Source organism: Lampetra fluviatilis, chromosome 1 (genome assembly GCF_964198595.1).
Source record: "Lampetra fluviatilis chromosome 1, kcLamFluv1.1, whole genome shotgun sequence".
NCBI classification, from domain to species: Eukaryota; Metazoa; Chordata; class Hyperoartia; order Petromyzontiformes; family Petromyzontidae; genus Lampetra; species Lampetra fluviatilis.
The window spans coordinates 23,801,195-23,811,885 of record NC_136275.1 but is presented as its reverse complement, the minus strand read 5'-3'; the positions used below and the strand labels follow the sequence as shown (position 1 = coordinate 23,811,885).

Below are 10,691 nucleotides of genomic sequence, written 5' to 3'. Positions count from 1 at the left end.
ACCCTTCACGAACCTCATCCTCAGGAGAGGCCGATCTTAACACTGCTGGTACCTGTCATCGGCAAGTCAAATCAGCTACAACGACAAAGATCCCCGAGTATAGATTAACAGAATGTTGGGGCAAGTGCTGTTAGTGAGGACCTATGAAGGCCGGCACGGCACACGAGGAGGTGGGTGACCAGCACCACGCCCGACCGCATTTGTCTCCCTAGTGGCGATGTTTACACACTGGAACAGGTACTCAATTGAGGCCGATTCGACCTAGAGGAAGGCCCAGGACCTGTTCAGATATTCTATCACCGGTGTTGGCTGTGAGCGGGAATCGAACTCGGGTCGCCGGGTTCGTAGCACAGTGTACCGAGAGCTGTGGCAGGATTCTTTGGAACGATATCAACAATCCAAATTATTTTGTGTACTATGGCTCACTCCGTACGCATTAGATCTGCTACCGATGCTGCTGCCACTGCCTTCCCACAGGAAGGATGCACCGTAGCGCGGTTCTGCGCGGTGGTAATGAGGACGTGTGTGTGCCACAGACACGGAAGAGGGCGGGAGGTCGAGCACGGGGAGAGGAAGTCAAACAGAGCAGGAGGAGTGGGAAACGCAGGTGAAAGAGGAGCAGCGAAACTCGTGTTGATCACGGCGCGCCCCAGCCGTTGTTTCTCTCCCTACACATGTGTTGGACGTGACGCTCTTGTCTGTCTTTGGATGGAAGCTGCTGGCTACAGAGCCAGTATTGTGGTACGTTATAGATAAAAGCATAGTTAATCACTGACACGTATGTCCTTGTCACCGTTGATGGTGTATGATGTTAATCGTCAGGTTAGGCGTTAATTATGCTCGTTATAATAGTTGCCGTCAAGTAAAATTTTTCTCAATGTCAGAGGTTGTTCTAACTGCATTGCACAGGAGCTGTTGTTTTTGACTTGTTTAATGTCAGTAATGGAAGTGTTCATATGATACCAGTAACAACCTCAGGGGACCATGGGCAAGATAAAAAAAAACAAGAAGCAATAGAGATCGAAAAATATAATTTATTTTCTTAGTTTTTAACAGATTATATTTGCGCATTCGGTATTTAAATCCATTTGTGTGTAAACAGTCATTTAAAAATACTCAGCCTTGAGCCTTCATTCATAAGTAGGTTTGACACGACAATTATCTTTCACAAGAACAAAAAAAACCTCCGTTTAATTTTTTTTACTTGGAGCTTTATTAAGTCACGTAGGTAAAAATAAAAATAATAAAAGTAAAATAAAATAAAATTAAAAATCACGACGTTTCGGAGGCAACACAAGCCTCAGTCTTCAGGTGGAACCGTCACAGCACCATAGCTGTATTGATATTGATACATAGCACGATAGCTGTATTGATATTGATACAGCTATCGTGCTGTGACGGTTCCACCTGAAGACGGAGGCTTGTGTTGCCTCCGAAACGTCGTGATTTTTTATTTTATTTTTATTTTACTTTTATTAATTAAATTTTAATTTTTTACCTACGTGACTTTACCGAAAAAACCTAAGAATATGAATCCTTGCAGTCACGAAAGCTTCAAATCTAGAAACTTTGTTAAGGTCTAATTATGTCGATTGTATGTTGAACTGCATGTCGCCAACCGTGCTAAGAGGTGTCGTTTTTTTAACTTTAGTTTTGCTAAACCAGAATATTGTCACATGGATTTTGACACATTTGGGTTATTATTGCAATGCTGAAAATTCTTTTGTTGTATAAATAAATGAAAGTTATGGCTACTCTGGATAGATGTGTTTCACTAAGTGTAGTATTACACGCTTGAATCTGATAACAGGCATTCAGTAATTGGAGGTGCCTCTGTATTAAATTACATATCCTTCAGATGGCCCATGTAACTAAATGTCAGGCTTTGCCCTGTGAGAGTTTTGTTTGGAGTGTCTGTGTCCACATGGGGTACCACTGGTCAATCATACCCATTGCCACTGCTTTTTCCTCATCTCTGTGCAAAAGTTTGGTGTATCTTTTTTACTTCTTGGATGAAAAAGTCAATAAACATACACCCAGATGTTGTGGGGGTATGTGAATATCGTAACATTAATTTAAGTACACGTGAGTGGACTTGTTTAGGTCGAAGTATTAAAAGGGATTGGGGTCTCTTGGCTCATCCGAGGACTTCACAGCTTGTGCAGCTGATCTGCAGCCAACACCAGTGGAGGAGTTATCATGCCCGATACTCTTTAGTTATTTCGGTAAAGTCACGTAGGTGAAAATAAAAATAAATAGAAATAACAAATTTTTTATTTTTATTTTCACCTACGTGACTTTACCGAAAGAACCAAAGAGTATGGATCCTTGCAGTCACGAAAACTTCAAATCTAGAAAAAGTTATCATGCCTCCAAATCTCTTAAGATCGTTATTCCCTTTCACGAGAAAATCAAGACGATTCATTGCCTAATTGGCAAAGACGAAAACCAGGCCTTCACAAGCAGAATCTCTGCTGTGAAGGGATTGTATTACCCTCCGTAAAAAAATTACAATGAAAATGATCTTGTCTCAGAACTATTTACCATGAGAGACGGTAGCAAGCTCATGTGTTGCGCTGTGGCATATTCTAAAGTACCATTGCTTACTTGGGTAATTAGGTAATGCCATTTGAATACTGTATTGAATGAAACTGTATTTGCTTGACGTTGCCCAAGTGACTTTACCTGCCAGAAGATCTACCGTTATTAGGTGATGGATTTACTTAATTTCCTGGACTGGATTGTGAGGCTGTTCTCACCAGAGGTGGAGTCATGTAATTGTTACTCACTGCCTAATCACGAGTCTAGGTAAAGGTGGTAGAGTGCTGCCCGGAAGGTGGTATGCGTTCATAGCGTCGCTAAAGTGTCGTTCAGGATGTGACATGTTTGTGTGTTATTACGCGGTATGCAAATACATTGGGTCGTTTTAGATTCATTTTGAACGTTGTTATTGCTGTCCTGCAGTTCGTTTCCGACAATCGTTGATGTTCAGTTATTTAATGTGTTACCAGAACAATGGCTTACTGCATGTGCAACAGCAGTATAGAGATGACAATGTCTGAAAGAATGAGCTGTGTAAGAAGCCTCACTGATTTGGTGTGAGCGTTGTTCTCTTTGTGAAATGTATTGCCCTCCCAAGTGCCCCCCTGTTTTGTGTTTTATCCCTGTAGAGAGATGATGTAACATTAGTCTGCCTCCATGGCTCCCACATTTTCTGGGCACTGGCTTAGATGCGAATGAGCTGATGGAAATTGAAAGTGTATTGAATAAAACACAACCCTTTTACAAGTGAGTGTTTAAAAGTGTCCTGATGTGTGTGTGTGTAGCATGCCTGCCACCCTCATGTGAGTGTTATTTATCAAATGGTTATGATACGCCAAAACAAATCACATGAGCCGAGTCTTTAACAATAACTCATGTTCGCAATTTCATTCCACATTGGCAGTGTAATGAACAACAGTGAATCTCGCCTCGCCTGTACTGCCCATCGAGGTAAGTCGTACTTCTTGAAATGAATGATCTTTAAATTGGGGTCGAGCGGTGATGCAGTTATTAGCAAGCTGTAACGTGGGACCCAATGACCGGAGTTCAATTCTCATCCAGGGCGAACAGGAGTCACGATTGTCATCTTTCTGGCCTGGGCTCTCTTTTCCAACGTGCACTTACCCGGGTGGTTAAGTATGCACGTATGTTGAACTTGTTTAGCATGGTGCATAGCCAACTGTGCTGATCGAAGGTGCGCGGGTAAGATGGTCAGACGACCTCCGTGATCAACATGGCGTGGAGAGAAATTCATACAGCAATGGTATGGAAAATGGATACAAAAAAAGATGTATATTTAATTTTGTATTCTTGTCACGTCAATGGATAAAAAAAAATACTTGTTATCCTTGATTTGCCAATATAGGCAGTACCTGGTATTGGGAAATTGCCTAAATTGAGCAATACATGAATATATTAAGACAATTACAAAGTAGAGCAATCACAGTATGATTACATATAATTGTATTGATATAAAACATCGTTCTCCTCCCACCCAGCTTAAAATACGCTGCCAAGCTTAGCAGTGTTCATTAGGACGCTGTCTTTCCGATAGCTCTGTTCTTCGCCTGAGGACGGCTGCTTGTGTTGTGGCCGAAACGTCGTGAGAATTTATATTATGTTTTATTATTTTATTATTTCCCTTCTACGTGACTTTACCGAAAGAACCAAGAATATAAAACATCGTGTTCTTTAGTTCTTTTGGTGAAGTCACGTAGGTATAAAATAAAATAAATCACGACGTTTCGGGCGCAACACAAGCGTCCGTCATCAGGATTCCTGCAGTCACGAAAGCTTCAAATCAAGAATATAAAACATAGTGTTTCACTGCTCAAATTAATATTGGAAGCACTGCTTTTCAATGGTGGCCTTAACCCACCGCGTAGGAGAGGTACTGCCAAGTATTTTTCGTGATACTCATTTCATCAACGCTGGACATTCAAAACATACTACAAAAGTAGTGGGTCTGGGATTGCGACAACCCAGTGTCATGAGTATGAGGCGCTGCTATACCTGTGTGTATCGCCAACACTAATAATTAATCACATCTGGGCATGACGGCCAAAGCGAATTGTCATGATTTGTTTTAACGCCGCCTTACAGTTTCGCTGGCCAGTGCCCATATGTGTACATGATCGTGGAATCCAATCAGGGAAGTTGGCAGCTTTCCTGGCCTTGCACTCTTGAAAACGGTGCATCGCTATTTATGTTCAACTGAAACCCAAATTGACTCCTCGTGGAAAAAGTAATACTTTGGTAGCATAAACCGAAAATGTGTCTCGGTTAATTTGAAATCGAGCCTTCGGTGTCGATTGGTCAAAATTGAGTCGTTTGGTGCGATTAGGAAAACTGTGTGCTCCGGTGTGATCTCAAATGAGTCGGTTTCTGTAGCTCCTGATGCTGGAACCTACAAACGCGGCCGTGGGGATTTTGCTCTTCGGAGGAATGCGGTCCAACATTTTAACATGCACGGGAGTGAACACGGGAAACTATCGGTCAGTAACATTGCTGACACCAATGAAGCTGCGACTGGCACGATAAGCGCAAATATTAAATGTGAACAGAAATGGCGCTGCTTTAAAAAAAGGAAATTGGTGGTGCAGAAATTGTATGATTTTTGCTGATCTGGCATACCATAAGGTGGCAGTAGAGCAAATAGGTAAGTCGCCAATCAGGACATACATTTGAGTGATATTCTACAATTTAAAAGGTTTTCTCTGGGTAGTTGGGTTTCTTCCCACATTTGCATACTGTGTCCTCAATGATAAATGTTACGAAGTATCTCTTGGGGTAAAAAACAAAGCCAGGATACTAAATGAGAATATTCTGTGAAAAGGACGTGATTAGTAATGTTGCTGTAATAACTTTGGACATTGATGTGTGTCCAAGCCTGTCCTCGCTTGCATTAATCAAGTGCCAGTTATAAAGACTGAAAATTACATTTGACTGGTATATTTCCAATTGTCTGTGTCTATGGTAGACGGTGAACTACAAAGAAACCTGAAAAAAAATTGTAAATGTTGTGGATTCACTCTTCAACACACTGGTGGGCTAAAGTAGTGAACTATTTGTCTTTTGTCAACGTGACACTTTTTTTTTGCTGATTGGCCGTGTCGGGTGGTGGAGGGTTGTGACACATTTATAAATAACGCGATCTAACCCAAAAACGTTGATTATGAATTTTAAGGATACATTTTGCTAAATAAATTTCTAGACAATTTAGTAATGATCAAACTTCGCTTTTATTCACAAATTGCATGTATTCTTTCAAGTGAAAAAGCAGTACAATTATGACTTTCTAACATTAATATTCATCCTACGTTTTGTTTAACTACATCATAGAAAACAGAATGTAGGCAGAATTTAATATTTAGCTTTGTGTAGGTTTTGTACGAATATGTAGTTTGTTACTCGTAAGCATCGTTTCGTGCACACGCACTGTCACTTCTCAAACGTTGAGATATTTCTCAACAAATCTGAACTTTTTTTTGGATGACTTTCATTATAAAAATCCCATGAATTCTAATCGCGAGTTCCTGGATATATAACAAAGCATCATCAAACAATTTCACCGAGCCCACGGTTAAGACCGCTTCAATAAGAGCTGACGGGCAAAACAGCGAAGACTGCTTCTTAGCTTGATTTGAAGCTTTCGTGACTGCAGGAATCCATACTCTTTGGTTCTTTCGGTAAAGTCACGTAGGTAGAAAATAAAATAGACCACGACGCTTGCGTTACGCCCGAAAGCTTTCCCACCTGATGACGGACGCTTGTGTTGCGCCCGAAACGTCGTGATCTATTTAATTTTCTACCTATGTGACTTTACCGAAAGGACCAAAGAGTATGCTTCTTAGCTGTTGTGCTGACGTCTCTTATTGATCATTTGTCCGGGGGGGAGTGTGTTGTAAAGAAAACATTGCAAAATGTAAGTTAGGCAAATGAGTAAGTGGATTCGGATGTCCTGCATGGCTGTGGTTAATTTTACTGTGTGTGTAGCACTGCGTGTGTGGCTTGGGGGAAAATGTTTAATCACACTTTCGTCGAGGGGAGATTCGGCGTCATACGAAACCACTGACGGGAAAGTGTGAGGCGCAGAGCGCAGGGTTGGGACCCGCACTCACGCACCCCGCACCCCGCACCAACACGTCTGGCGCACGCACAAAGGCAAAGATCCCCCGTGTAGCCTTAACAGACTGTTGGGACAAGTCAAGGTCGTAGCCATGGAGTCAACATTGGGGGGGGGGGGGCAAATCTTCCAGGGGGTCTGGGGTCCCCCCCCCAGGAAAAAAATCTAAATTTGAAAACTCATTTCTTGCCTAAAGAATAAAAAAATGCACTAACACATGGGATGGACTTTATATTTATTTTTACAATAACGTCTAATAGTGTATTGAATTACATTGCTCTGTTTTTTTTATTTTTTGCCTTTTCTCGGTGTTTCAAGCGCGACATTCAAAGACACCTTTGTCTCCCTAAGTGCTGGTGTTCTCATGCCCGTGCAACTGCAACACGGCTAGGCATTTAAGCAGGGTCGTCAGGATAATAGGACAGTGTGCCTATCGCCCCACCACAAATCTACACATTCATGCACCATGTGTACACACATACACACCCTCCTTCAATGTTTTTTTTTACAACTGCATTCATATAAAATCACGTGGCCTCACAGTATACTCAAGGCATGTGTACCCCTTTTACACACCGTTCAAAAGATGCCCAATAGTAATCGGCAAACCTTAAAACATGCACGCGCAATGAGAAAGACCATTCGTTGCACACAATCCACAATTGTTTCTTTCGGTAAAGTCACGTAGGTTTCAAACAAAATAAATTAAATCACGACGTTTTGGGCCCGTCATCAGGTGTTGCGCCCGAAACGTCGTGATTTCAATTTATTTCGTTTTATACCTACGTGACTTTACCGAAAGAACCAAAGAGTATGGATCCCTGCAGTCACGAAAACTTCAAATCTAGATTAATCTACAATTGCGTGCACACTCACACCCTCCACTCCGAAGACAACTCCCCTTCGCCCATTCTGACTGGAGTGAAACCAAATAGCAAAGCCACCCAGACCGCCTTTTCCTGCTGTTGGCCCCCAGCGCGCGCGTGTTTCCTGTCTGCCAGCCAGCTGTAGCCACCAGGCTAGGCAAATGTCGTCAAAAAACAACGCAACGGAGGAACAGGAATAGCCACTGTGGTCGTGATGCATTAAAAAAAAGTGGCCGGATGTTGGGCACATTGCAGACGCGCAAAGCCCTGGGTGGATATGAAGTCTCCGTGCAGCCGCTTTTGCGTGTTTGAGCATATTTGCGTTATAAAATGTGTTAATATATAAATACTGATAGATAATTGTGAAATACATGGGTTCTAATTGAGCAAATCAAACACACCTGCCAGCTGAAACTGCTAATCTATGTTGTGCATACAAGGTGTGTTGTGCAATGTTTACACCTTTATTTTGACATTAAAATAGGAAATGTCTAAAAATTACGTTTTCTGATAACGCAAGATGAGGTTCAAGTTTTGCCTCGGATGGCAGAATGTGTTTCTGGCTGATAAATGCTTCGTTCCAATGCAACACATAGAGACAAAAGTGCTCTCGTTTACGCGAGTCGGGTACGATTCACGCTGGCTAGGGGCCAGTTAAACTTGACGGAGCAGTCACTGTTTTTTTCCATGAACTTCGCCAAGATGGAGCGAGCTTTCAGGTTTAAATGGCCGTCTTCCAACATGTGTAGAGTTAAAGGGGGCAAGTGGCCCCTTGGTGGGAACATCTATTTACCATTCACAATTGGTTTATTTTGGGTAAGGTCGTGTAAAAAAAAACGCGTTTCGAGTATGTGGCTGCTAGAAATGTCCACATAAGCCACTTCGTTAAGTTATCATTTTTGCCAGGTCGCTTCTGAAAATAGCTATATAAGTCAGTAGGCCTTACCTGGTCAAATACAACAGTTTAATAGTAAAAAAAAAATGTGTGTCATAAACCCCTCCTCCACCCAACAGCCAGTTAATAAATGTGTCACGTGAATTGAACGTGCTAAATTCATTTATCGCTTCAGCAGCACCACCGGAGTTGTTAGCAACTTTATAACATTTATACAGTTACCATGTTCCGCTGGTTGGAGGAGGGTTTACGACAGACATTTTTACACAACCTAGGCCAAAAGAAACCAATTATGAATCATATTGTTCATAAAAGCTGACGTATGAAATCTGTTTACCAGTTAGCTACATGCCCTTTACCCACCGAGCCAATCAGAATCATATCCTTGAGGATATTAATTAATCACATCTACTGTAGAAAGTTAATGTCAAGCTGGTGAACCACGAAGGGGAAGACATCGATTTTGCTGAATGTAAAAAACTAATAATTTAAAATGACTCGTCTTCCTCAATATTTATTTTCAACACAGTTTGTTTCCGGATGGTTTACCGTGCGGGTGGTATAATGACGACGTGTGCAGTGGGCTAAAAAAATTATCAATAAATCAGCTCCTTTTGGGTATGTTACATTGGCAAACATATCCCTGATGGTTTACAGGAAAAGATTAGGTATATATAACTTCACATAATGAGTACTGACAGTTGTAGCACTTGGCTACATGGCTTTTCGTGCTAGTGTGAATACGTATTGAAGGACATAACTAACTGAAATATCCCAGATGAGAACCTGATGCAAACTAGTTGACATTGATGAGGCCCAGGCTAGGCTTCGGATACCAATTTCCACTGAAGCACAAAGCCAGTAATTAGATCTGCATGGCAAGCATAACTCATTCGTAATCCACAATGAGGGCTTGGCTTTGACACGCAGGCTTTCCAACCTTCTAGCCCCTGAAAATCAAGAGGGTCACAGAATAATAAAATGACGGAAAAGTTATAGCTGTAAAAAATTGCTCTCATATTTGGTGCCCTATTGTCTTTTATGGCCATTAATTCACAATTCTAACCAATTTATTGTGGAACGGTGGTGTCGCGGTTAGCATACTGAATTGTGAACCTGGGCACCTGAGTTTGATCTCTGACCATGGATAGCATATGTGGAAAGTTTTTTTCTGAATGGGTCATGGCCTCCCTTTCACCAACAGGTGATGACTAGCATGGTGAAGTATGGTCAAACAGTATGGTCTGACAGCTGACCAAAAAGGGCAAAAAACGCGTTTTAAAAAATCAACTTTGTCGAGTATGTTGACATGTTGTCACATTTAGATGCTGTATAAATCTAAATAGCATTGTTTATTGTGGCATTCGTATACGGTTTGGCGAAGGTAGGACTCTTGCAATGTTTCACTGATCAGCTTAGGAGTGAAAGCATTGGCTTTAACCTGAGATTAAATCAAGGTAATATGCAGTGTTAGTCATTGGCAAGCTGTAGGCATGACAATGTTAAATGATGGGGAATGATGGACACGCATAATACAGCACACAATATAGATTATGCAATGTTAGCGAATACCACACAGTTACACATAATACAAAAAAAACTTTTATTATTATGAAAGTTTTAAGTAATTTATTTTAACACTGGCACCCAGAAAATATAAATTAAAGAAAAACATTATAAATATCCGGTGAAGTAAAACAAAATTACCTGTAATTGTTTTGTGATAATGTTACCTTTGACCTGAGTTTTACAGCATTGGTGTGTGTGGCTTGGAGTTAACCTTTCGTAATCGTGAGACGAGTAAAACAAAGTGACTGCATGCTCTGACAAGTGACATGCAGTTTTTCATAGTGGATCCAGAGCCAGAGGTGGGAACCAGTGGCTCCCATAGTACAACCACGGTTGACATCGCATCAAAATGGTCCACATAGTACCATGCTTGGAGGGATGATTACGATGATCCAGCTTCATGCGTGACCCGTAAACTCCGATAGATGGACTCACACTGCCTTCAGTATAAATGTCGTATGTAATAAGGCAAACCTTTATAACTGCTGCCAATATCAGAATTAACCTTGACACTTTTTTGTTTACATTTGCAGCTGTGGCCGGGTAATGTATTATATAAAATCAGCTGATTTCTGCATTAGTCGATTGTAATTGCACAAACTTCCCCACTGCCACTCAATGACAAACGAAACGTACGTCGCTTCCGCCAGACGGGTTTCCAACTTCATGCTCTGGCACCTCTGATTAGCATATG

The 10,691-nt window shown here is 41.4% G+C and overlaps 1 protein-coding gene across 7 annotated transcripts in view; it reads left to right on the top strand.

Moving 5' to 3' along the window:
* The window catches only part of LOC144934162 (NGFI-A-binding protein 2-like), a 19,533-nt gene extending 18,290 nt beyond the window's left edge, over positions 1-1,243 (top strand). For all 7 annotated transcript variants that reach the window (XM_078859712.1, XM_078859703.1, XM_078859692.1 and 4 more), the window contains one exon: positions 537-1,243. In XM_078859712.1, coding sequence (XP_078715838.1) covers positions 537-637 — 101 coding nt within the window. In that variant the 3' untranslated portion in view covers positions 638-1,243. The remainder of the gene's footprint in view (positions 1-536) is intronic.
* The last annotated feature ends 9,448 nt before the right edge of the window (positions 1,244-10,691 follow it).